The sequence below is a fragment of the Rissa tridactyla genome, chromosome 5 (genome assembly GCF_028500815.1).
Source record: "Rissa tridactyla isolate bRisTri1 chromosome 5, bRisTri1.patW.cur.20221130, whole genome shotgun sequence".
Taxonomy (NCBI): Eukaryota; Metazoa; Chordata; class Aves; order Charadriiformes; family Laridae; genus Rissa; species Rissa tridactyla.
Window position 1 is genome coordinate 8954202 of NC_071470.1, and position 27610 is coordinate 8981811.

A 27610-nucleotide genomic window follows, 5' to 3' on the forward strand; every position below is an offset into this window, starting at 1 on the left:
CATGAAATATTGAATTAGACGTGTACTGCATTATGGTTACCTTTGAACAAATTTTTTTTGGCACTCAAATTATACGAACAGTTTATAAACAGAATATTTAATTATTTCCGTTCATTTAAGCATCATTAATAAAAATTTTCCCCACTTATAACTAGATTGAACAATTGTTTTCCAATACTAATTTCTAAGTAGATGATTTTTCAGAATACTGAAGAAACCCACTAAACCCGAGAGAAATCTTGATGTAAACAAGCTTTCTTCCAATGATATATATTCAAAGTTTTCCACTAATCATCCACATATTATTAAATTCCAAGAGAACTGGAAAGAGCAGATCAATTCACTGGCTTACTCTAATTCAGCTTAGATCAACAGAAAAGCTTTTAGAGATTTAGAAACTTTAATATATTGCAAACTGGTATTATTACAGTCCAGTATATAGTACAGAACAGGGACTCAAATCTTCTGCCCCTCCTTTTATTTTTATTTTTTTTTTATGATTTGTAACCAGACAAACATGCATCCAGGTGGTGGGAAATCCTGCTTTGACACTGATATTCAATGCAATTATATGTACACTCTCATAGTAGAGGCACAGGCCACCTTCAAGATTTTTAAAATTAACTCATAACACCGACTCCTTTCTACGCATCTGTGATTATGTGGTAGACAGGACTCACAACTGTGAAACCGCCTTTCAGATCTCTGTGTTCATTTACTACTAAATATAGAAGCACTGCCTTAAAGTCTGTTCTTCCGTATCAGATCATTCTCTGACACTGGCTCTTTGTGTTCAGTCACGTTGATGAGAACTAACAACACCAGGTCAACAACCAGCGTGCCTTCCAGATTTTTTTTCTCTCCTTGCCTACAGTATGGGCAAAGTTTTGGAATTAATAACTGTGCCTTTCAGAGCTTTTAAACAAAATTGTAGCCAAATTGAACAGAGGAACTTTCGTTCTGCAGGGGACAAGGGTGGGAACAAAGCGCTGGAGCCACTACCCAGACCGAGACACCACATCAGAAGATTCTGACCTGGGGGCTGGGAACGCCAAACAAGAATCACTTGTGCGAGCATGCATTACTGCATCTAACTTTTATTACAAAGCGATCTCAATTTTTTTTTTTTCCACTTTATTCAGTTTCTGTTAACAAGCTGTGGATGGGAGGAAGTTGGGGGAAGAGACTAAGTTCAATAATAGCTTGGCCACTTGGGGCAGGAGAAAAAAGAGTCAGAATTTCCAGGGAGCAGCACAGCTGGGGAGTCTGTACTGGACATTGCCAGACCTGGGCACTTCTAACCAAGAAGTTAGTTAACTTCTAACTTCTATCCAAGGAACCTGCAGAGGATTGCCCACTTTTTCCATTACCCCTGTACATATACCATACATCTATTATTTATTTCTTGCTGTCAAAGAGAGAAGCATTAAATCCACTTACCTAACGTGGACTTATTCTTGCTGACAAGCCAACAGTGATACCCAAAGAGAGAAGACAGACTGACGGAAAACATAGCCGCAGCAAAGAATAAAAACATGATGTGGAACTTGGCTTGAGTATCAGGAAGGCCATTCTAAAAATAAAATATAATTATGCCGTTAGAATTGGGGAAATAGCTGTTTAATTTGATTATTAAAAATCATCTATTCAGTCAAATCAAATTCAGTGCAGACACAAACGTACCACACAACAAGGGTCTGAATAAATGAGTTATACACCTTCTATGTACAGATGACCATGCAATCAGCATCTAAAGTAAAGAAACGGGCCCTTTCTTGAGAAAGTGTAAATACTGACAAGAACCTGCAATTTGGATTTGAACTTTGAAGGGTCTTTTAGAGAAGAATACTTTATCTTTACAAAAATTATCTTGTTTGTTTAGCCTTTTCAGAATAATCATGTAACAGCATAAATAATGCACATCTACTGGATTTATGTAAAGCCTCAAATATTCGACTTCTTGCACAGTAGTAACTTCATACACTTAAAGACAGTATGTAGATTAGAGTACTTACTGTCCAAAATTTGATAAAATACTGTAAATCCGTTGCAGCAATGAAAAGGCAATACAGTAGAGAGTAAGCCAGGAAGAGAAGAAAAAATTTGTAATTGGAGAATCCTACACAGTTGTTCACCCTGATAAAAAAAAAAAAAATAAAAATAAAAATGGAATGTAAAGGAAGTTATTTTCTTTGCTTTCATCCAATTTAAAATTAAACTTATTTACTCTGAAAACTTAGTATCAGCATGTAAACCAAATTTTGCTTCCTATCTGTGATGCCTCAAGCTAATGAAATGTATTTAGCTTCAACTCCCAAATTAGTGTAGAAATTCTAACCAAAACAACAACAACAAACCCAAAGAACTTTACCAAACAATACCGCTTTCAACAGCTTACTGAAATTCACTTTTGACTTACAGTATGAAATCTACTCCCAGAACACCCGATGTAAATGTGATTGCACTTTTAGTTTGCAGGTAAGTTTAAGTATCCATGTTTTACCATTAGGCGGACTGTACGTAACTGGGAGAGTTACAAACCAAGGTTTTGAATCTCAGTTGAATTTTGTGAGAATAAAAGCAGTCTCATTTAATCCACATCCTCCTTCATTAATCATACTACATATTACTGTAAGCTTTATTAGTAAGATTCTCGAACTTAAAGAGTATGCACAGGAGATCCCTAAAAATATTTGCATTTATATATAATAATCAGATAAATACTACAGAAAATGTTCCATTTTAGTAACGACATAACAGCAAATAAAAAAAATATTAGGAACGTTTAAATACACATCCAAATGTTAAAATAAAACTCTTTTTATCATTTTTACTTATGGGCTTCAAGTTCACCTGTTTCCCATTTTTAAAGAATTTATACATGATAATGAGCAACTACCATGCATTATCATCAGAGAGACATGACAAGGGTACATGTGGTATCCTAACAGCTTCCCTTTAGAGACAATATATTGAGTATTATGAATTTTAGAGCTCTATTAAACATGTGATGATGTTACATCCACCAAATGAAAAATACTGGAGTGCTGCCCATGGACAGTTCATTGCTAAGCAGCTTCCTTTTTCTTTTATTTGGTTGCACTAAGCAGCTAACCAAAGTTATTACTACACTGCTAAATTTAACATAACTCTCCAGATGAGTAAAATATACCTTCTTTAACTAACTGATATTGCTGTCAGAAAAATCAGCTAATTAAGAGAAGACTACATCCACGAAAGCACTTGTATGTTGAAAAATAATTCTGAAAAAATAAGAAGGTGTGGCGAGTCTCAACTTTAGCTTCTTCTAGTAGTGCAGGGCAAGTTATTGCAACTATTCTCTTTAGGGAGACAGTGATGGTAATGGCAGAATACACAGTAATCAGAATAGGGTAAAATCTTAAAATACCAAATAAGTTTTCACTGTACACTAACGTCATCCATCCTCAGGGTATACAGGGGGTTTCTTTGTTATTGTTTTTGGTTTTACAAAACATGCCACCTTGGCTAAACATTAAATTTAGTATTGCCATTAAACATGCAGCAATAGCTAAGCATCTGTATTAACTACAATTAAGGAGGACTCACAAGAGAGATTGTTCTATTTATAAAAAACCCAGAAGGTATGTTTCTAACTAAGTTCATCATGATTCTTATTGGCAAGTAAATTTACAGTTCTCCACAGTGAAGAGTCTTCTTAATTAAATATGTCAAAGTTAGGAATTCCATGATAAACTGCAAGCAATTCAGACGCAAGGTTTCTATAACCCTACTGTACTTTCATGTTATTTCTTTTATGACAGTTTGTACTTTATGACACTGTTTAGTGAGAAAAGAAATAACAAGTGAAATGTTATTCACCAGAGATGAAATTTCTTGAATCAAAGACAAATTTCTTTCTCGTGTTCTTTTGCATTACTCCATACAGTATAAACACCAAAAAAAAAAATAATTTCATAAATTATCCCACTCCCTGCAGTTTTGACAAAGCCCCAGACTGAAGGGTTCTTACTGGAAGAGAATAGTTCAAAAAAATTAAAGAGAAAGTAAACACCAAGCTTTTGTAATTATACTATTTGAACACGTAGCATCAAATCACAAGATCCAAGAATGGTGGTTAGATTTAAAGCCTAACATTTTGAGGAAGAATAAAACTGATAAATGTACAGGCAACTTGCTAAATAATGGTGTGCTACTGCAGTGAAACATTCATACAGAAGAACATTCCAAGTTAAAATTTGGATTACAGATAACGTTTAAAACAACTAATTCTGAAGTACAAAAAGAAGCGATATCCTTTCTACCTCAAGAGTTAGTTTACCAAAAATGCCAGGCAAAAAAATAACTTACAAGGCACTGAAGGTAACGCAGCTCAGTTAACAAAAAGTGTCATAGAATTAAGGACATACTAAATTCTCTTCAGATGACTCAAAAAACAAAGGAGAGATGGTTCAAATGTTTCTAAGGTGTTGCTAATGCACCTTGTTAATATTAGAGTTGTTACAAATTATTCTTTTGGTGCCTCAAGCCATGGCATTTCTGTCTGCAGCTCCATCTATAGCATGATTAACGCAAGCACTAGCATAGAAATCACTAATGCATTTATTTCTGCATCACTTTGCTTTTATTTCTGCATCACTTAAACCTTTTTGGAGTAGTTAGAGGGCAATTAGCATTAAATATTTCCATTTATCACAGCACTTCCATTATAGCAGCGGTGATAGCCAAAATAAAGCCTCCCAGAAAACAGCTGACCTGGGGCTCGGACATGACTACTCCCTTATTACCTCTGTCTTCCAAATGCTTCACCTTACCTTCCTCCTAGGTTATTTTTACATGTCCTCTCTCCAGAAATCCTTCTCATAGCAGAATATTAAAATAGTAATTCCCATTACTGTTTCCCTGCTCTCCCTAAGCATCACACAGGTTCTTTCCCACCTCTTTCCCACCAAACTTGCTCCCACCAAAAAATCCTAACACAAAAAGCAAAGCAGGACCTAATGATGTTTTCAGGGGGGCTAAAACCCACCCATGATACTGATTTGCACCCTTACTTTTGTTGGTAAAATAGCCATGTGATATTTCCCAAAGACCCCTCAAACATGGGTCTATTATATAAAGTTTTATCAGCATCTGTGCAGTATTTCAAAACTCTCTTGTCACTTCCACATAGTTATTTTTTTTCAGGGTCAGCAAGGAACTGCTGACATCTGCTCAACTTAGGAAAAATAAGACAATACCTCTTTATCAAGTGCATTTCTGCTACTTGGAGTACAAAAGGAATAATTCTCCATAAGGAAGTGTTACACATCTTTCACGTACTTTCTCCATGTCTATTTTTTCTTTTTGCATCCATTGCTTATTAGATTAAAAACCATCAGCACTCTCTCAAACTGCGTATGTTTATGTTATTTGGATACAAAGAGTCTGCAAACGAGTAAAACAAACAAATGCTACTGAGAGGAAAATGGAGTTTATTTTTGTAGAAGCCTAAGCCCTAGTGAAATACCACTTCACTGCCCTGTTACACAACACTAAGTACTCAGTTTATGATTTGTTATTTGATGCAATGAATTTTTATTCTGAAATCGAAGTTCACATGAAAGACATTCTGATGTACTATCCTAAGGCAGGTCAACTCAACAAATCCCAAACAGACCATAAAGCTCAAGAGAAGCGTGTGTAGCACTGAATAATAATAGTAATCTTGAGAGTTTTCACTGGTATTTTGTCAGGAATAGCCTGACAGCTATTTTTCTTATAGCTTTCCACAAGACAGCTATAAGAAGGCTGAAAAAAGGAAAGAGCCTTTTTTCTTGTAAAAAATTTGTTCCAACAGTTTGATCTGTTTATGCTTTGTTTGTTGTGCCCTTTTTTTTTTTTTGAAAAAAAGCACACTACTAACACTAAGCATCATCAAGTTTCATATGCTGATATCCCTACGGCAAAAAAAATATGTAGGAAGTAACTCTGCCCTGTATTGGTAAATATTTCTTTCAATTGTATCTACCATGCAGCTGCAAAATAAGGGGAGATTCTTAAGTCATTTTGCATTGTGACAGAGGCTGTAGTCAGGACCAAGATAAACAGGAGGAGCCCAGCACCCCTTCCTCCCCTAGGACAGAGTCTCCTCTCCCCAGGAATTTGACTGAAGAAGTTCAAACCAGCTGCTTAGAACCATCCACCATTCAGTTTGTCCAATGCAGGAGATTCTTCTTTTCCGACTGGTTCCATCTGGTGAAGAACTGCCACCTACCACTCAATCCTCTTAACCTGGGACCTTACTAACCAATTCTCTTTAATTATTTCTGTGAGACACCTGCCAAACTGACATAAAATTAACTACACATCCTGTCTACCCACTGGTTCCAAGGGCTGCTGAGAAAAGACCGGAGAACAAAACCACTGTGCAGGCCGACACAGCAGCAAAAGCAGGGAGAGGGGAGAAAAAATGAAAGAAAACAAACGACCACTAAAACTAAAGGAGCTAACTTGCTGTTTCCAGGAAGCCCACTCAAGCCGTGCTGGGAGGTTCAATAAGGGGGACAAGGCGCAACCCTTCCCTCTGGTTTTTAACTGAGAACAGTATTTCATCATTCAATGCAACTAAGCCACAGCCACAGTAATATTTAAACTCAAAGTCCATGAAGAAAAGATGCAATTCCTAAAAGAAGCTTTCTTACTGACTGGAAGCCTACCTCATCCTAACTATAAAACATGGGGTTACCTAACTCAAAGGTCTAAGAAAAATGACATATGAACTTCTTTCCATATCTCACAACTAGTAAAAGAGGACATACAGCAAATAACTCCAATGGTCACAGCTGCAAGATCAGTAACTTCATGTAAGCATCTGACTCTAGGAGTAGTGAAGCATCACCTTCTTAACAGGCCCCTCAAGAGTTTATTTTACCAAATCAGAAAATAGGAAAGGAAAGCCAATATTACACTCACCAAGGGCAATGATGATCCATTTTCAAAATGCATCTAAAAAAACCCAACAGAATTCCAAGCATCGCAAAAGGCAAAAGAAAAACAAAAGTCAGAAGCACAGTTACATGTCATATTTAAATTATTCACATACAGATTAAGAATTACCCATAAGTACTATTGGTTAACTAATCTATTTAACAAAGATGTCTATTTAAATTCACATAAATATGTACAAGGAAATTGTAGGTAATTCAAACTCAGAATACTTGTTCTGTCAATAGCTTAATGATTTAAGAAAATGCAACCTATAACTTCAGCTTTAGGATGTAGTTCTCTTTCTGAATAGGTTTTTCAACTATTGTTTATGCTCTGACAGAGACTTAGAAACTGGGCTAATTCAATTATTACATACTTAGTGATGCAACTAAGTATGTTTCCAAATACATGATTTGCTCATATAGAAATATATGCAGATGCACAGGTTTTTAAGAACTTACCTTGTATGAAAAATCCCAAACATTTTTGAAATTAATCATTCTTCATAATAAAACATGCACAAGAAAATCAGACACAATTGAAGCAAGTGAATTTTGACAAGGTAAGGACAAAATTAAGGTATTCTGCAAAATATATTAACCAATGGCATTCTGCAAATTTCACTCACATTTGACAGGATAACACAGGTCACCTTTTTTCTCTACCCTGCTCAGACACGAGAACGTTCCTATCTTACATTGCAACCACTATCCCATAAAACACAACCAAGATCCTCTTTCTGCCTCAACTCAGTTACTCTTTCAGTGTCTCCGCTGTTTTGCTGGACAAAATGGAAAGTCTTCTCTGCCTCACGACCATGTTGGAAGGTTTGATGTATCATCAGCTGAAGATTATTTGGATTAGCCTTAAAGCTAAGAATAAATCAACCTTTGAGGAAGCCCCTTCTCTTAAAAGTTAGAAATTTACATCACAGGGGACAAGAGTGGAGAAACACACAGACATCCAAGCTAACCGGAGAAAGGTCAGAGAGAAGAACGGCCAAAAGAAACATTAAACTAGAAAGCAATTAGACTTCTGGGGAATATAGAGGTGAACTTCATTTTCTGTTAGACAAACAAAAACTTTATTTCATGGCTTCAGTTAGAAATGATGCTTGGTTCTTTCTTCCAATAAAAATAACCTGCAAGTTATCCAATGAAAAATAGGATATTAAGTTTATTACCTCGGATAAGATGCAAGTGACATCATGATTAGATTGAGATGGGTAGTGATCTTTATTCAGATTCTAACAAAAGAAGCAAATTTTTGTTTATCAGCTATTTTTGGTTACATTCTTAACGAAAGTTCTTTATCAATATTCATAATTTTTAACCATTGAGTAAAGAACACGTAAGACCACGTAATCCATGCTGGCATCAAGAAAGCCATCAAATGAATTAGAGTAAGTTACAGACTTCCTAAAAAATACATAAATAAATAAAAACTAAACCTGAAAAAAAATAATCTGAGGAATAAACAAAAACTTCTCTGCCAAAACATTAAACCTGAAAAATCTACGCATAAAAAATAAAAGCTTCTGTGTCAAGAAAAAAAAAATCAATTTCTTCAATATATTTAAAATATTTTCTTACTTGTCGCATACAGAACAGTGATGGCAACGATCTGGTTTTACAAGATGGCATCTGTCACAGTATCTGATCGCTAAAGAAAAAAGTTCCAAGATTAGATCTCAATGTACAGTCACACATTTTGATTCCTGAAGTCCGCGCAAACGTAAATACTAGCAGCTCAGCCCAGCAGAACTCCCAGGAAAACATTTTAGCATGATCAGAAGCAGTTGCAAATATTGAAGCATTCTTTTAAGTACGTGCAATGCTGAATGTAGCAGAGTGAACCCAAAATGCTCAGTTTTTGCAATCTTTGCTAATCATGCTAATCACGCTTTTTCTTCCAAACCCCTCAGCTCTCCAAAACAACCAATGAACCAACAAACCCCACAAAAACCTCACTAGACTGGAAAACCTTTAAAGACTGTTCAACAATATAGCTATTTTAAGCTATTATTCTAACAGCTTTAATTTACTATACGAGATTATCTCTTGGATGTGCTTAGCTAGCCAGCATTCACAAACTTACAATATCAGTAGGTTAAGATTAACTCTTAGGTTGGAAGAACTTCTGTTCTTTCAACTGAACCACCAGCAAGTAAACCAGTTAACAGTTTCTTACTGTGATCTATCAAGCTATACATGACATGCAGTTAGTGATATTTTTTTTTTTTTAACCTGTGAAAGAAGAAATCTATGCAGTTAAAGACTGCTACAGCCTCTTCTGCAGTTATTACAAGCTATTTTTTAATGTCAGATTGCAAACATTTAGCAAGGCATTGCCAATCCACTTTAAAATACTAAGTTGTACACGGCAATTTCCTTTCCAACAATCTTTGCACTGAATAAATGTAGCTGCATAAAGCTACATTAAAGTTAAGTTCTTGGGTCACTTTGTTATTTTATGAAGTATGAAAAGCAGTTCTTCCCTACAATCCAAACCCTTGACTCTTTTAATCAGTTTAGGTAGTACAGCAAGACACCTGCCTTCAGTGGTCTCCTGAACACCTATTTACCTCCAGACATTGTCCGTGTATAGATAGGAAGATCCTTGGCTGCTCGTCTTAAGACTTCTTGCTGGGATTCACCTCTAGGCTCCCTCTCTAGGGATTCCTTGTCTGAATATGATAGATGAAACTGGAATAATTTTTAAAACCAAAGATATGTTAGCAAATTTCAAGTTAAATAAGTATCTGTAGAGATGCAAAGAGAAATAAATATTCATTATATAAAGATGGATTAGCAGCACATACTAGGTATTATAGCAAATAACTCAGTGTTCCTAAGACCAGTTGCCATAGACTAAATTAGTGAAGACAAAATTTAAATTATTTCTGATTTGGCATTGATGCAATACTGAACACTTCCAGAAGTAATAAGCAACACTCTTCAAGAGGAGGATCAAGAGCTTACCATTTCATTGAGAGGTCAGTTAATTTACTTCTGTAATACTAAATATTAGCTAGTGAATATAACCTAGGGATGTCAGTCTTTAAGTGAAAGAAAATACGATACTAGTAATAGCAGAAAAGATAACTTTATTTCTCTTCTGGTGTCTGGCATTTTCCCTTCTATTCTTTGCCACTGGAGAGTTGCTGTTCTCTTCATGCAGGTGTTAGGATGTGTTTCTACATCAAAGATTGGCTGAGAGAAGGAAGACCTGTGTGTCCTGTATGACAGAATAACCACATCTTAACATCTTCGTGCATAAAAGGACAACTTCTGTCACTGCCCAAAATGGCAATAACAAACATTGCTCCAGCAAACTCCAGGGTAAAAATTACCGAGAGAGATGCACGGTATACATGAAGTAGTCCAAATTTCTTACACTCTAAAGTCCTCTACAACACAGCAACATAGTCAACTTTGTTGCTGTAGCTTCTAGAAATAGGCAGATGGGCAAGTCTTTTGTATCTCTATCAGAGAAACAGGATACAAAATCACCTCTGAAAAGAAGTCTGTATTTGGCAGGAAGAGTGGCTGTCCCTAACCTGTACTACAGAAGCCCTCTGCATAGCATTTATGTCTACAAAAAGGCTAGTCATTACAATAACATTGATTTTTTTCCTAAATGAAAGTGATGCATGTAAAACTAAGAAAGCAGAAAGAAACATACAGTTAGGAGCCTATTCTCACCTCCATAGAGAGGGCACCACTCTACCTTCCTGACAAAGCTTGCAATCTTCCAGCAGAAGCTGGAAGTTCACTGTTTAGCATGAGTTTCTCAGGCTCTGTGGTTTGCACCAGCTGCAGCATTCATGAGAACAAAACACAAAAGCTCTATCTGTTTTTAATTTTTCAAATCAGTATTTGCTATAGTGGATAAGTCAGTTCAGTTAAGTTGAAAATACATTCTTTTACATTTACAGACTTCATCCTAGAAACTGGAAGCCGAGCAGTAACTTAACATTATCAAATACCCTAATTAAATTTTAAAAATACTGCTCTAGTAGATTAGGAAAAAGACGTGGAACAACAAAGATGTCACTTACTGCCAGCAACACTGTGTAAATTCAAAGAACACAGAAACACCACACATTGCTTTCTATTACCCAACTTCAATACTTTTAATATCCCATTTGAAGTTCTCCAGTAGCATTGTATGATGGCTTTGGAATCCCACTGTAATTATGAAGGATTTGTCAAAATGTTTTGGAAGTCTTTTATTGGCATCAGCCCAGTGATTTGAAAACCCTCCTAATTATAGCTACAGTCACCATATAAATGCATATATTTTGCTATGTAATTACCAAATGAAACAGATTCTTAATTCATTTTGCTCCTCTCCACCCCAAGCTGTAGTAAAAACTGCAGTGTGAAATTCAAGGAAGATGTAATTACTTTGAATTATCTACTTGTTTCCACAATTATGTATCTTATTAGCGAATGAAAACTATTCAGAAAAGAACCTCCACACAACAGACAGCAGAAATCACAAGCTATTTATTTTGTGTTGGCATGAGTTATGAGTCTGTGCCGAAATAAGTATTGGCTTTGTGGGTATTTCAAACTCCAGAGCAGCCATAGCATGATTCCTCTTGTCCTCAGAGGTTGTGTGACATAGCACCTACTGAGGACTGTGGGGTTTTGGTACAATGACAGGATGAAAGAGGCCAAAAGGTTGCGCTGCTTGTACCAAGCTGCATGGGGAGGATTCTAATCAAGGCTACTGACAGTTTTCCCTTTTTTTAAATGTTAGAAAGAATATGAAATTAAAGTTATAAAAATCCCCAATGCTGTAATAAAAGCAATTATCATGAGGCTACATCATGTCAAACATGGTTTTGTGTCTTAATATTCTCCAAGGCAACTGGATCCTTCTTCTTTACACTTCTGTACTATCTGGACTTAGACCTGGGGTATATATTTACTCTTTCCTCTTTTCCTTTTTTCTATACTGGCTCCCTTCCTGCTTAGCCAGCTGCGGCTTTCCAGCATCAGTTTACCTGTCATGCACTCATGCCACAATCCCCAAGTTCCTTCATACCAAAACAGATGGGGAGAAGCTTTAATTCAGAGGACAACAGACAGATGCTGACAGGCAATATAAGTCTTAAACAAAGGGAAATGAATTTTTTTCCCACGTAAAAGTATTATATTCCCATGCAAAGAATTAAGCTGCTAGATCAAATAACTCATATTTTTCAAGTGGAGAGGTTTTTTTCTTCTTAATATCATAAATATTATCTACTTAAAAAAAATATATTAAAAAACCTTTAAAACTTAGAGGAGGTGTAATTACTTTTGTCTTGATCATTACGCTGTGTGCAATGTGATTTACTCCTATTAAGAAGATGTAACTACCATCTGTATTTTTCTACACAGTGTAAAACTACATGAGATTAGAGTTTAAGTTATTCAAACACTACAAAAAACAAGCACTTGACTAGGCTATTTCAGAAACAAAGGTTTATCTTACTTCTTTTGAAGGATTCATGGGTAGCGTAAAGATTGTTTTCCAATATGACCAGACGAACAGCATGAAAAATATGTGGTAAGCAACCAGGCACACAACTAAAATCAAAAAGGAACAGAATTAATACAAACAGACCAGTGATATTATAGTACTTGTGAACGGATGCTGTACGTATCACAGATAGTTACTCTAACAAATGTAAATACAGAGCCTCTGCAAAAGCTTTGCAACAAAAATATTGCACTGCAACTTTACATGAGACAAATATAGACTGTGTGGGGAAAGTCATGATACAGGCTACATGTATTACAAGAGTTTGAGGGGAACGGTTAATAGCTTATTAGAGCCCCATAATTATTTAGCAAGCACTCTCCCTTTACACATTTATTAAATCTTATTTAACTGATGCGTCTCTGCTTTTTACGTTTATAAACCACGTAGTGAGACTGCTAGCCATGCACAAAAACCCAAAGAGAAACCCAAAAACCTCAACCCCCCCCCCAAAGGAAATTTAGCTACCTATACAATGACTAGAGTCTTATAGTGGATATGTATATGATACCTGAGCAGGAACCAGAACCAGTTAATTTGTTTTGCCAGATTTTTAGGAGGGAGGACAGTAGGGTGTTTTTTAAAAACCTGAAGGTTCTTTCAATTCAAATGTTCATTCACTACTTTATATCTTCATAGCCAGTGATTTATTCTCAGATTTTTTTTAACAGATTCCAGCCAACATTTACCACACTGAGTTGTTTTACTAGAATACAGAAGGTAACGTTAACTTTTCGAAAGAGTCTGCCATGGATGGATAGGTGTTTCCATTTAAAAGCTCTCACTATACTAAGCAATTCACTACAGGGAACAGTAAATCCCAAACTTGTATCCCCTGATTAACTTGCTCTAAATGCACAAGAAAGAGTATTTCCTTGGATTTCTCTTCCTCAGGCACAGATGCAGAAAATAAAGGACAGCTAGGACAGCAACAGTGAAAACTATTATTTCCTTGCTGTACAGATGAACTCAGATCATAGAGAACTCAAGGTTATATGGAAGCTACATGGTGAAATAGTCTTATAAATTCCCAAGATCTTCAAAAAACATTATAAAGGGAAACTTGTGTACATTCACTACACAATCTGAAATATTGCCCTTGTATGGTTACCCCATGTTTTTATATATGCAATGCTATTCAGTGTTAGAGAATTTTCCATAACGCATTATGGTGTGCATAAATCCAGGAACAGTAGCCCAGCATGTTCTTGTTTTTTGCAATTTTGCCTCAAAAGCAACACTGAATAAATGTTTCTGGTGTTGAAGTTTGTTTACTCAAAAAAGCAGCAACACAGTAAATATTTACTCTTATTCACCAGGCAGTTAATAAACAACAGCTAACAAAATCTGAGGAGCAACACTGTACAAAGCTTTTGGGATGACAGGGGAAGAGAGCCATATGCCATGTCTATAAACTGAAAAAAATCTCATCAGTATAACTAAGTGATAGAACTGGACTCCACATCAAGCACAGTAAATGAAACGACCATCTTGTTATTGCACAAGCATCTGGCAGAACAGTCCACATTTTATCAGAATATTTCTATCAACTCTAAAACAACCTGATTTATTCAAACAAAATCAGTATTTTTTTAAACAACAGTATATTCATGGCATAAAGACAGGGCAAGGTAGGGGAAGTTACATCAGTTCTGTACACTATGCGTTTACTAATCTGCATCTACATTTTATTGATGTGAGAATAATGGTAACTGTGATTGATAAGAAAATTCCTTTTTCACACATTGAAAAGAAAAGACTACTGGAGGAATATAAAATTTTAGCCTAAAGACATTATCCCATGTTTCCCCCCTAAAGTCTTCACAAGACTAAGTCTCTTCTTGTTTGCTCTTACACCGCAGTTCTCCAACCTGGCGCAGGTCTCGAGCAGTGACTTCTCCCAGGTTACCTACCCATCAGTTTCCCTGCACTGCAGTGGAGACCCTGAGCTACCCAGCTGCTCCACTGGGTCTGTGACTGTTGAGAGGCCAACAAAAGAACCCAAATTCCCTTGAGACCAAAAAAAAAAAAAAAAAAAAAAAAAAGACAGGTGTCCGCAGCTCCCTGGGCAGAAATCCTTCTATTTTACACATTTTCTTAAAAAAACCCGAATGGTGTATCCCTTGCTTGGCAAGGCAACGCATTTACAAATAGCTAGCATCACTAGAGTTGCCTGGAAATCTGCAGCAACCTGTAATAGGGCTGAGCCCCATTTGCACAATTTTCCCCCCCGAAAACACTAAGGGCAGAAATACAGCCAGGGAAAATTTCTCCTGGCTGAAGGCCACGAAGCCTTTCAGCAGCTAAAAATAAGGAAATGCATTTTGCTGTTAATTCTAATGTGTTTTGTGAGCAATGCCTAACACGACAGTAGTCCCCCCCCACATACACACTATGGAGCAGCAAGAAACTGAAATTATTTCAGAGTCTGCAAATGCTGAAATTTGCAGATACGCTTATGCATTCATGTCGGGGGAGGGACAACAGAACTGAAAGAAGTTTTTCAAGCAAATGTGTCTTAATTGGCAAATGTTTCTTAATTGGCTTGTGCTTTTTCTAAGTGAGGGAGTCACCAATGACTTAGTAAAACCTGCTGGAATTCCACAAACGTAAAAAGCATACAGTTTCTCTCCTAACCCCCAACTTCTTCCTCCAAAAGCTCTGCAGCCCCACACTTTAGATTTCCATGTTGTGCTGTAGTATTAAAATAGCATCTGGAAAAGTAATCTAAACATGCTACAGCCTCGGGGTAGGAACGCTAATGACAGCTAATCAGGCAGTTCTATTATCTTCTGAAAAGTTACGTATCTGAAGGATTCGGTTTCTTCAAAGAGCGTGGCTAAAAAGAAAAAATTCACCTCCCGTTTAAGTATGTTGCACTCTGCGCAAATGTCTTCCTTATCTTTATAAGTCCTGGTTTTACAAGAGCTTTCCTTGTTATGAATAAAAAATTTTAAAAACGGAATATAAGGATTATTTCAGTTGACACATCAGAAAGCCAGTAAGAAGACTAAAGAGTTCTAAATTTTCTCATCTCTATTTGGAACGGCTAAAGCAATATCAAATAACAGCAGGATAATAAAAGGAGCTGAGGAACACCAAAAAAATGTACTTATTTAAAACAGGTTAGATCTGTATCTCAATTCTACTAGTAAACTACTATACTACTCTGATCTATGAATTCCACTCATAAACAGCTAATAAAAATCTTACCTTTTTCTCCAATATTTGTCATTGTCACTGAAAAATGAGAAAAAAGGAAAGAGTAAAAATGATGTTTAAATAACAAATGATCTAACTGAATATTTTAAACTTTTGTTTTTCAACCAAAGAGGGAAGAGCAATCATCAAACAATATAAGCTTAAGGCCACACACTATCAAGCTTTTATGGTATAGCTGTGTACATTCATCACAAGAATACATAAAAAATTAAAGCTGATGCCAATTGCTTATAATGTTTTCTGGCTCCCACTCCCAAGCTCAGTTCCTGGCAACTAAGCACCTCCTTCTATCTGAAGTAGCCCAAGTTTAACCCAAGAGAAGCCATCTCGGACGAACAGTTATTCTTCAGAACTGTGGTCTTCCAAGTTTAATTGTTTATATACGTTCTGTTCTTGAGGCGGAGGTGTCAGACTCCAGAATTGGTTTTGCCAGCAATACTCTACGATACCTTCATTAGGTCTCTAAGGCATAAAAGCCAAAAGCAGAGAAAAGTTACATTTCCTTTAAGAAACTGCCCACAGATTACAGGATTTGGGGACAGTAAGAAAGCGAGAAAGGTGCCAGTACATCAGGCATGGATGGCATACACAGGTATGTATCAGTCACCGCATTTATGAAAGAGAATAAATCTTTTTCTTATACCTGTATTCCACTCTTGGTCACATTATTTAAAAAAAATAACCACCCCACAACAGATATCTCAGAGAGATTAGAAATGCCCAAGTGATCAAAACCTCATGGTGCTCTTCCCTTTCCACCCAAGCCACTCCACCACACATTTGTCCATCCCAATTAAGTACTCTACAAACTGTAATATACTGGCACCTACAATTGCAAGCAAGGGGACAGTAGCTATATGGATCTCTCATCCACTCTTGTTTTCCTAACAAAAATGTCTGCACAAGGCTGGTCTTCAAACAGCAGGCAAAAGGCAACTTAAAAGGCTACAACGTCCTACGTTCACGTATTAAACTCAGGCTTGTTGATAAAGTGAGTCACTTATATTTAAATATATCTTGCAAAATGCAAGAATGTACCGTGGGACCAGTGCTGCTCAACACCTCAATTAATGCTCCGGAAGACTGAACATTCATCGAGTTTACAGATGACACCACCCTGGGGACACCAGCTGGTATGTGCGTGTGCAGGGCTGCCATCCACAGGGACCCAGACAGGCTGGGGAAATGGGCCAACAGGACCCTTATGAGATTCAGCGAGGGCGAAGGCCAAGTCCCGCACCTGTAAAGAAACATCCCCCTGCAACGATACAGGCTGGGGACGGCGGGGCTGGGGCAGCTCTGTGGAAGGGGTGGTGGGGGTGCTGGTGGGCAGTGAGCTGAACATCAGCCAGCAGCACCAGGGCAGCAGAGAGGGCCACCAGCCTCCTGGGCTGCATTAGCGGGGGCATGGCAGGTCCATCAAGGGGAGGGACTACCCCTTTCTATGCAGGATTCAGACAACATCCAGAACATTGCCCCTGGTTTGGGACTCCCAATACAAGAAAGACATGTCCAGGGGATGACCACCAAGCTGATAGGGACCAGATCACTCATCCTCTGAGCAGAGGCTGTTCAGCCTGGAGAAGACACGGCTTTGGAAGGACCTAACAGGGCCCCTCACTACAGGAAAGACATTGAAGTGCTGGAGCGTGTCCAGAGGAGAGCCACCAAGCTGGTGAGGGGTCTGGAGAACAAGTCCTATGAGGAGAGGCTGAGGGAACTGGGCATGTTTAGTTTGGAGAAGAGAAGGCTGAGGGGAGACCTCATTGCCCTCTACAACTACCTGAAAGGAAACTGTAGAGAGGCAGGGGTTGGCCTCTTCTCCCAAGTAAATAATGACAGGACCAGAGGAAATGGTATGAAGCTGCGGCAAGGGAGATTTAGATTAGACATTAGGAAGAATTACTTTACTGAAAGAGTGGTCAGGCACTGGAACAGCCTGCCCAGGGAGGTGGTGGAGTCACCATCCCTGGAGGTATTCAAGAAACGTGTAGACATGGCTCTTCAGGGCATGCTCTAGTGCCCAAGATTATTGTTTGTGGTGGGGTGTTGTGTGTGGGGTTGTGGGTGTGGAGTTTAGTAGGTGGGTGCGCTTTTTTTTTTTTTTTTTATGGTTGGACTCGATGATCTCAGAGGTCCCTTCCAACCACTAAGATTCTGTGATTCTGTGACCTCCACGAGACATCAAGGAGGTGGAGCTGGGCTCTTCATAATGGCGCAGAGAGGGAGGACAAGAGCCAGTAGGTGTAAGTTGAAATTTGATACAAGGAAAAACTTTTCCACCATGAGAACAGTCCACCAGTGGAGCAAGTCGTCCAGACATGTTGTACAGTCTCCATCTCTGGAGCTTTTCCAGACTCAACCGGATAAAACCCTGAACAATCTGTCCTGACCTCACATGTAACCCTGCTTTGATTAGGAGGTAGGACTAGATGAGCTGAGGTCCCCTCAAACATGAATTATTCCACAACTCTATAATTATAGAACAGGTGTATTAAAATGGAGATTTGACTGTAGCTCTACCAAAATGAGCATCTACCTCACCTAAAGGAAAACAGTAAATAATCATGTTTATAAAGCTCTTCACAAAATCAGAAAGACCCCACAGAAGTTGCATAAGCCACTATAAAGCAAACTCTATTCTGCCCTCAGTTTTCTAGTTCAGCCAGGAGAAATCTTTAGAGCTTGATAAGTTAAATATCCATAAAGACAACTGCTAGAGAAAAGCTGAAGGAACAGGTATGCACATTTGACTCTGAGGAGCAGAGAAGCTGCGGCACAATAATGCACAAGAACTGTACAATTTTAAGTAAACAGTCATCCACCAGAAAAAAACAAAAGACATCTTTAGAATCAACGTGTAATATTTAAAAGTGCTGGAGCTCTCACATTAGGACAAACCAGCCAATACACAAGTGCTGATTTTCTTTCTCCACTTGGTATGGTCAGCAAAGTGTGCAGAAATTTTGCCAGTCATCTTGGAGTAACAACTCTCTGCTAATTAAAAAGCCGTAGCCAAGCATACATTGCAGAATCACCGGTTTCAAAATAAAATCTACTTAGAAAACCAACCCTTCATAAGAATTTGTGGTATTTTTCTCTCCTAACAAGGGAATGGCAGAGAACATTGCTGTGAAAGCAGTTGTCATCTTTTTTCCCCCCTTAACCTTGGATAAAATGTATTAATCGATGTGTTTGAGACTTTTACTTACTAACATCTGTAAGTAAAGAAGTAATACAACTAATAAATGCAAATTTAATAATTTCTATTTGACTGCAAGCCTACAACCTTTCAAAATCTCTGTGCACCTCCAGGACGAAATGCACTCTTCAGAGTCTGTACCTGCTTGGTGGACCATCTTTTCAGCTTTTAAGGAATCTAATTTGGAATGTGTCTGACAGTCAGGAGCTACAGACCATGAAGGCTAAAATTTAAGTGCTCAAAGATGCCCAGTTAATTCCAGCAGGGTGAGAACTACTTTTTTTTAAATATATCTTGTCATTTTAATCTCTTTTACCACCTGATATAACTCAAGAGTTATTTCATACGCTTCTGAGTTGCAACTACAGTAAGAGACCAAAGTAGAAGCAGCAAAACTGAAGAGAGATGTCAGTCACTATCTTCAATCTACCATCTTCTCCAGCCTTACTGCAACTGGTGTTTACGAGGAGACTGGCAGCACTGCTTAACACACAATCCATCACACAGCGACACACAGGAATACAGAAGATATCCAAGAACCTGCAGCTTTTCACAAAGTGAAGTACTATTCCTTCTGCTTATGCCTTTTTAAATCACTTTTGACAAAGACTCCCTGAAGGAGGTATAATGTGTGGGAAAGTAAAGGAGACGCATGTGCAACACCACAGGTACAGGGAGGAAATAAAGGGGGGGTTTCTTGGGTTGGCTGGGATTTTTTTGCACAAATGTGGCAGAATTGACCAGCGGGGAGGGAAGCCCTTACAAAAAAACACTCTCTTAAATTTCTCTCAAAAATTAAACTTCCTCTATTTGTAGAATGCCCGCAATACAAAGATTTCTTAGGGTAACCACAATATGCTCATCATTCTAAAATCACACTATTTAATGGAAAATAATTTTCTAACACAAAAAAAAACCTCTAATTTTGGATTTGATCAAAGCAACGTTTGCCATTTTCCCCAACTTCTGAACAGCACACATGATATATTTATTTAAACCAAATTTCATATTTTTCAGTAGATACAGTGATACAGCTTTGCTATATTATTCAATAGTATTTGACCATATAGTCTTCTGTGAATCATTTATACCAGTCTTTCTTGCAGTTTTCTCATTTCTCTTCTGAGAGGTTATATTCACTGCTGGCAGTGAACAGAAAAGCAGGTCAGACTGTGCATCCTGTCATTAATAAATACCAGCTAAAATGCTGCAATTCACTCACTGGTAGTCAAACAGCATATAAATAATAAGGGTAAAAAGCATTTATGTCTACAATGCCTAAAATAAACACCAAGGACACACCAATCCCAAACATTAAGCAATTTCTACAATCTGGGAGAAAACAGCGTAAAACCCTTTGAGGGAGGAATGGAATGATACTCCTGTATATTCAGAGATGGAGATAATTATAAAACCATGACCTGTCTTCAAGAAGTCATTAAAAAGTTACAGCTCTGTTCGCCTAAGATACTGCAGGGGCCAATTTCATTAAGAAGCTGCCTTCCACTGCTAAAGCATCAGGATGCCATTTACAGTTTGGTACCAGCAGACTAGCACATAATTAGAGCCTCTCTGTTTCATTACGCAACTTGCAGACGGTGCTCATCAGAATTAGGGATCAGGCTGGGACATACGCAGGACTTCAGCCAACATAGATGCCAATTTCCTGAGCCAGAAACATCGTTCTCTGTTTGCCCTGAGCCACAGGCAGCCAGAAACGGGAACAGCACATTCAGTAGTCAACACTGCTAAAGAGCCTGCGCTTGCAAAAAACAACAGTGACTGAGGACAGAAAATTGTGTTATAAAAGATAGGAAAAAGTCCAGCATGGAAAGGACACCCGGAGAAGCCTGGGGAATTCATCCCACACTTGCTGGTAGTCTTCCTCACTGGGAGAAAGCCATCAAGCATTGGTAATGCTGCCTTGGCAAGCAAAGGGGCACCACAGTATCTCAAAACTGCCTGCTACAACTCCATCACCAAATTAGTTTGCCAAGAAGAGAAGCCACATCGCTAGGCATCTTGCACTGGGTCAGACCTTAATTCAGTGATAGAAATGCATTTCCCATTTCTTGAACTATGGCTTATTTTCTCTAGAAATCTTTATTAGCATTCACCTGTGGAAAATTAAGTAGGCATCCATCTCCATGTGGCTAGAGACTTGACAAGACACATTGCTACCATAAACCCCAAAAGATTTTGGAAGATAAAATTCATGTAAAAAATCTGCATTGGGTTTCTAACATTAAATTTTGCTTGACTTCTAAACACAAAATCAAAGTTCCTGAACAGTAAATGTAATGGTTAGATAAAAAGAAGGAAAAAAAAAAAAAAAAGACTGGAAAAAGCAGCTAATTTTTTAAAGCTTTGATGGAAGTGGATATACAAAATCTTGCTTCCATATTTTATGTATATTTTTTAAATATTTAAAGCTTTGGAATGGGAAAATAAGATACATCTGATTCAGAGACTCTGCAGACACATCTATAAATAGCTGTTTCTCTCAAACTTTTATACAGTTTAACATCTTGGATCTGATTCACAAAACTAAGTACGTATTTTATCTTTATAGGATATTTGAAGCTGTAAAACACTGATCTATCGATACAGTTTAACTCAGCTCTCTGTACACATAAAAGTGTTTTATAGTTGTGACAAGTGTTCTATCCTTGTCTGCAATAGTCTTTTAGAAAAAAAATCAGCGCTTGCAATAAAAACTACCTCTTTGCTAGACAGAGCAGTGATTTGCATTGATTCAGAGTGACAAGGTGGAGACTTTGCCACCAGTGCTTCGCTTCTGGACAAAAGTAACAGAAATATTTATGGTATAGTTAACATTGGCATAAGTAGTTACCAATAACCCATACATTTGGATTTGACAGCATTTGTGAATGTCTCGCAAAATTCATTTTAAACCCTTCAAACTACATCACCGCCCACCTACCCAGCAGCAGGCTGCTATTTGGTACCTTTATGTAAGGTCACAAACCCACTGCTTTTGAATTGAGCATGACTAAGGATTGATCTAATCTTTCTTCTTTACAAACATCCCGTTTACTTTCCAAGTCACAAGCACTAAGTGAAGACGGAAGACTAGTTCTAGAGAAGTCGTATGATCAGATCGTTTTCAGCAGAGTGTGCCCTGACACAAACATCTATTCAAGCTGCTATGTATCAAGCAGTGTTAAATCTTTAACCGAAAACACAATCTTATCTAATAATTATATCTTCACCATAGACCTTATGTTCTCAACTTAAAGCCGTAATTTAAATTTCAAGGCTCAAAACTTATAGGTAGTATGCTAGGCACTACAGGGAGAGATAACCAGTCATACTTAACACGGACTTCGATTCAATTTCAGAAGCGGAGAATGGCAGCTGCCTCTGAAAGTCTGAGAAAGAAATCAAATGAAATTTGATAAACGCACAGGAGTACTGCTGGCTAAAATTCAGGAGCCAATTTTACTTCAGCTGCCAGGTTTGAAACGTTTCTGAAAGTAACCAGGGATCTCAGAAGAGGAAAAAAACATGGTGTTTGCAAAATATGGTATAAAAATACCTATTTGCTTTGATCAAAGTCCTTTGCTACCTTAGCAGCTAATGTACAGACAGGGTATTTAACTGTTATTGGACAATAGCCAACTGCAGTGTTAAAATGCACTTGTATTTCCATAGCCAAATGTAAGCTGTATGTGATTACAAGACATAAGCAGCAATTACCACAAATCCTTTGATCCATTTGGAGAACATACTGAGCAAAGAGCTCAAATCCAGCTGACCAAACCTTGGGCCTCGCCTTTTTTTTCTTTTTTTTCCCCTTTTTGTTTTTCTTTTTCCTCTACCAGCTTCTGTCTCCGTATTTTCTGCCTCTTCTGATGCCCTGATGACACTGTGCCATGCCTACAGGGCAGGCATTAATTCTGCCTCTAAACTGTGATGAATTAAGCAGCTTTTTATCCTGCTATAATTCCATTCCACTGATGTTACACAGAGTCAAAATCCTCGATTCAGCACTAATCAATCTGATCCTCCAGCAAAAATCTTTCACGATCATTAACATCTTTAGCAGCTGGGTATCATTCCATGCTTTTCTGTTCCATACTGAGGATAGCTGTGGCCAGATCCCAGTCGCATGTTCTACTCCAAAACCAAAGATGTTGCGTATGAGTTCTCCTGACTGTATTGTGAATGTCTTGTTGTCCCCCCTCTTCAACTGCGCTGAAGTTACTTATTCTTTTCCAAATCGGGCAAAACACTCACCAGGTGGCAATATTTCCTCCCTTTCTCTTCACTGAAGTAGTCACGAAATGCTTATTGCTTGTTTCTGTGTTCCACAGCAAATCTATTTTCCTTCTCCAAAATTACAAATTCAAGCTGCATTTTTGGACAGGATTCCCTGAGCAAGAGCATTATCCTTGGAATTAAAATCAGTGACACGTAAAAAATGAATCAAAACAGAACATACACAACCAATTTCTATTTATTGGATAACCCTTTCATCAGCACAGCTGGTATTTTCACTAAAAATGTCTGTCCCAGCACTGTCAAATTTTCCCATTTTCCTTCTTGTATGCAAATCCAAATCACGAACTGGCAGGAAAACAAAACAAAACAGAACAAAAAACCAAAAAGGATCTCGACATCCGAGTTTGTCAAGAACATTTCTGACAACTGTCAGAAACTCTAAATAAGTACTGGTTCTGCCTTACCCAAAGTATGAAGTGGAGAACTACTCTAAGTCCTTTATACTTCTACTAACCAAAGTTAGATATACACCAAAGAAGGAAAATTTGAAAATAGTTCACAGAATCCAGTACGTCTTTCTTGAGTGGATGCAGGAGCGGGGAGAAAGAATTCTGTTTGCACTTCAAGTTACTGTTGTTCCTTCCATCCTAGGTTGAAATTTCAGTAGCTTCGGCTATCAAAGTTCAATGTACTCGTTATACATCGTCATTTCCTCATCTTTTTCAGAGGAAGAACAACAAATTTGTAACCCTCAGTTTTTCATAAACACATTCAGGTTTTCCTAGGGGAAAGAATACTTAAAGGCCCATTTATTTTCAACACAAAGGAAGCTGTCTGGGGGAAAAAGACAACTACTACTGCCAGATGGGGGTTGTGAAATGACAATACTCGGAAAATCAAGAGAATGGAACTGGATTAGAGAGAAGCAATTTTTAGTCAGGTGTTTCAAAATGAATTCATTTACACATTTAATTCCAGTATTCTATAACCAGCAGGAAGAAGATAATTGTTTCTCATTTTCCTTAAAGGTCAAAGCAGCATGAGCACTTAACTGAATCCAGTCATAAAAGAGACAGAACTCTAGACATGGTAATACTACAGTTAAAAGTTATGGATTCCTTTTTCTGTTCCTAAAAAGCTACTCAGTACTGTAACTACTTAGCTTTAGGGATGAAAGGGACCACCTTAGTAGACTTTTTCTTTCCTTTTTTAAAAAAAACACAATGTCCCACCTATAACACTCAGTTGAAATTGCAAAAAACATTCAAAATACTACGTTTGAAACACTTTCTCATCAGTAAAAGCTCAAATAAACCACTTACATTGCAACTGTGCAAAGTCCTTGCTAAGTCCTACCGCACAATGGTTAACACTGTTCCCTGTACATTGTCATTAGCATCAATGACAGCAAGCTGCAGTAAAATAAGCAGCTATACACGTCCGTCCCAGCAGTCAGTGCTGCAGAAATAAAAGATGCACTGAGTAGACAGGCTGGCTTCAAAGCGCTGAAATGCTTACAGTCTATTCCTGCCGTTGGCTTTCGTTCTCAGAGTTGTTAGCTATTCCTTCTGTTGTTTACACTAAATATTCATTAGTAAGACAAGACATAAGTTTATTTTATCGTAATATGCCAAAAGCGAGGGAAAACATCCAGATATAGATAAAACATGGAATGAGTGGAATTCGCAGACAGCTATTATGCTGAATTAAAAAACTGGTGAGCCAAGCAGAATGCGGAAGCAGTGGTAGTGGTGGGGGAAACAAAAAAAAAAAAAAAATCCCCTTTGTCCGTAGAAAGGAATTCAGTAAAAGATGTTTTAGCAGAGCTCCAGGATTCTCTCTGCCTCCCCTCCCATCGCAGGCCTTTTGCTTTGAGCGGTTCTCAAGGAATATGGTACCATAGTTTATAGCTTGAAGCGAGTTTCAAATATGCCATTTCCTGAAGAGGTACCTGCTTTCAGATAAGCTAAAACCTTTCCTCTGTTATAAAGAATTACACAGAAGAAAAAAATATAGTAGACCGCTCACACAGTAGCACCCGAATCAAGCCTACTGTACTGTGTAAGCATCACAGGGCCAGGGACATTAAGACAGATGTTAACTGAAGATGGTCACTTTCCCCCAAAACATCCTTGCCCTCCTCTTGTCAGCTTACAGCTCCCCTTTCCAGGCTCTCTCTGTCAACTTCTCCCACAACTTTCCAGACAATTCTCTTCCTTGCGCTGGAGGCAGGCACTTCAGTCCCCCTCTCATGAGGGCACAGGAACTCAAGTCCCAATTACTAGTTGAAGAGCAGCATGTAAAACTAGCAGATTTGAATGTTGTTAGTGAAAATAAGATGTAAAAAGACCACCTCCAATATAGGAGCCACACGAAGTCTTGATACTTCCCTCCAAAACAGAGGTGCTAGGCCTAGCAATCATTTTAATGTCTCAATTGCTCAGCCAAGCATCTGTAGGACAAAAATTTTATCACCTTGTGTTCAAAAAAAAAAAAATAATATCCCAAATTAGGTACCAGACTGCTAAGATTTTCAACACAAACAGCTGAAGTCTGGCAAAGTTATACAGGCATATAGAATCACAGAATCATAGAATTGTCTAGGTTGGAAGGGACCTTTAAGATCATCGAGTCCAACCACCAACCTAATACTGACAAAACCACCACTAAACCACGACCCTCAGCACCACGTCTGCTCGTCTTTTAAATACCCCCAGGGATGGCCATTCCACCACTTCCCTGGGCAACCTGTTCCAATGTTTGATAACCCTTTTGGTGAAGAATTTTTCCCCTATATCCATCCTAAACCTCCCCTGGCGCAACTTGAGCTGTTTCCTCTTGTCCTATCGCTTGTTACTTGGGAGAAGAGACCGACCCCCTCCTTGCTACACCCCCATTACAGGGAGTTGTAGAGGCCAATAAGGTCTCTCCTCAGTCTCCTTTTCTCCAGGCTGAACAACCCCGGTTCCCTCCTCGTAAGACTTTTTCTCCAGACCCCTCACCAGCTCCATTGCCCTTCTCTGGACACACTCCAGCCCCTCAATGTCTTTCTTGTCATGAGGGGCCCAAAACTGGACACAGCACTCGAGGTGGGGCCTCACCAGTGCTAAGTACAGGGGGACCATCACTGCCCTACTCCTGCTGGCCACACTCTTCCTGATACAGGCCAGGATGCTGTTGGCCACCTTGGCCACCTGGGCACACCGCTGGCTCATATCCAGCCGGCTGTCGACCAACAGCCCCAGGATGGACTCAGCTTGAGGTGGGTGTTTTCCCCTCAGCGCTGCTCCTTGGAGAGACGCTAAATGACCACTGTGAACCTCACCTACAGTAGCAGGGAAAGGGGAGACAACACCAATTTGTATTCCTGTGTGCCGTTATTATAATACCGTTCACGACACATCAGTACTCCGTACGTTAGCTCCTAAGACTCAAGTTGTTTTCTACACCTCAACAGAAACTGAAATCAATTCAAGGGAGCCCAGCGAGCCCGTCATTTAATAAACCCTCCCGTCTCAACTACTCAAATTCACCCCAACACGATGAATTCTTCGCCTCAGGCTACCGAAGAGCCAAGGGGGGCACGGTCGGGAGGACTTTCCCGAACGAACTGGAGACCACGGGCGAACAAATGGCGGGGGTGGGGGACAAACACACACACACACACACACACACAAGGCAGCGCGGAGGCCCAGCACGACTCTGAGGGGGACCACGCTGAGGGGGACAGTCTCCAGCCCGGCCAGGGGCGGCCCCCGGCGGCGACAAACAACAGACAACGCCGCCGTTCGGCGGCGTTGTCTGTTGTTTGTCGCCGCCGGGGGCCGCCTCTGGCCGCCACAGAGGCGGGAGGCTGCGCTCTCCCCTCAGGTGCCCTCCCCTCAGCCCCGTCCCGCGGGAGCCCATTAATCCCCCCCCACCCCTCCCCGCCCGCCGCCCCGGCGGCACTCACGGAGGCAGAGCTGGGTGACATAGGCGTAGTAGGACCAGCAGAGGATGCTGGAGATGAAGAGGACCGGCACCCAGTAAAGCAGCCGCTGGCAGCGCCGCCGTAACCCCATACAAGCCCCCGCCGAGCCGGCTGGTGGCGGCGGCGGCGGCGGGGCCGCCATCTTCTCGCACCGCATCCCGGCCGCCTCCCTCCGGGGGTCCGGGCCCCGACCGAGCGCCCCGCCGGAGCCCGCCCCGATCCCTCCCTCCCGCGCTGACAGGGCTCTCCGGCGTGGCCGCTCCTCCCACCGCCCGCCCTGACAGGGGAAGGGCCGCCCGAGAGGCCGCAGCGTCATGGGATCATGGAGCGGTTTGGGTTGGAGGGGACTTTAGAGACCATCTAGTTCCAACCCCCCTGCCATGGGCAGGGACATCTCCCACCAGACCAGGCTGCTCAAAGCCCCATCCAGCCTGGCCTTGGACACGTCTAGGGATGGGGCAGCCACA

The 27610-nt window shown here is 39.4% G+C and overlaps 1 protein-coding gene across 1 annotated transcript in view; it reads right to left on the minus strand.

Moving 5' to 3' along the window:
• ZDHHC2 (zinc finger DHHC-type palmitoyltransferase 2) overlaps window positions 1–27343 on the minus strand; it is a 37972-nt gene extending 10629 nt beyond the window's left edge. Inside the window, exons 1-8 of the mRNA XM_054203043.1 lie at window positions 27126–27343; window positions 15718–15744; window positions 12457–12551; window positions 9554–9674; window positions 8562–8631; window positions 6955–6987; window positions 2016–2136; window positions 1441–1573 (exon numbers count right to left, since the gene is read on the minus strand). Of these exons, the coding sequence (XP_054059018.1) occupies window positions 1441–1573; window positions 2016–2136; window positions 6955–6987; window positions 8562–8631; window positions 9554–9674; window positions 12457–12551; window positions 15718–15744; window positions 27126–27300 (775 nt within the window). The 5' untranslated portion in view covers window positions 27301–27343. The remainder of the gene's footprint in view (window positions 1–1440; window positions 1574–2015; window positions 2137–6954; window positions 6988–8561; window positions 8632–9553; window positions 9675–12456; window positions 12552–15717; window positions 15745–27125) is intronic.
• Between the last annotated feature and the right edge of the window lie 267 nt (window positions 27344–27610).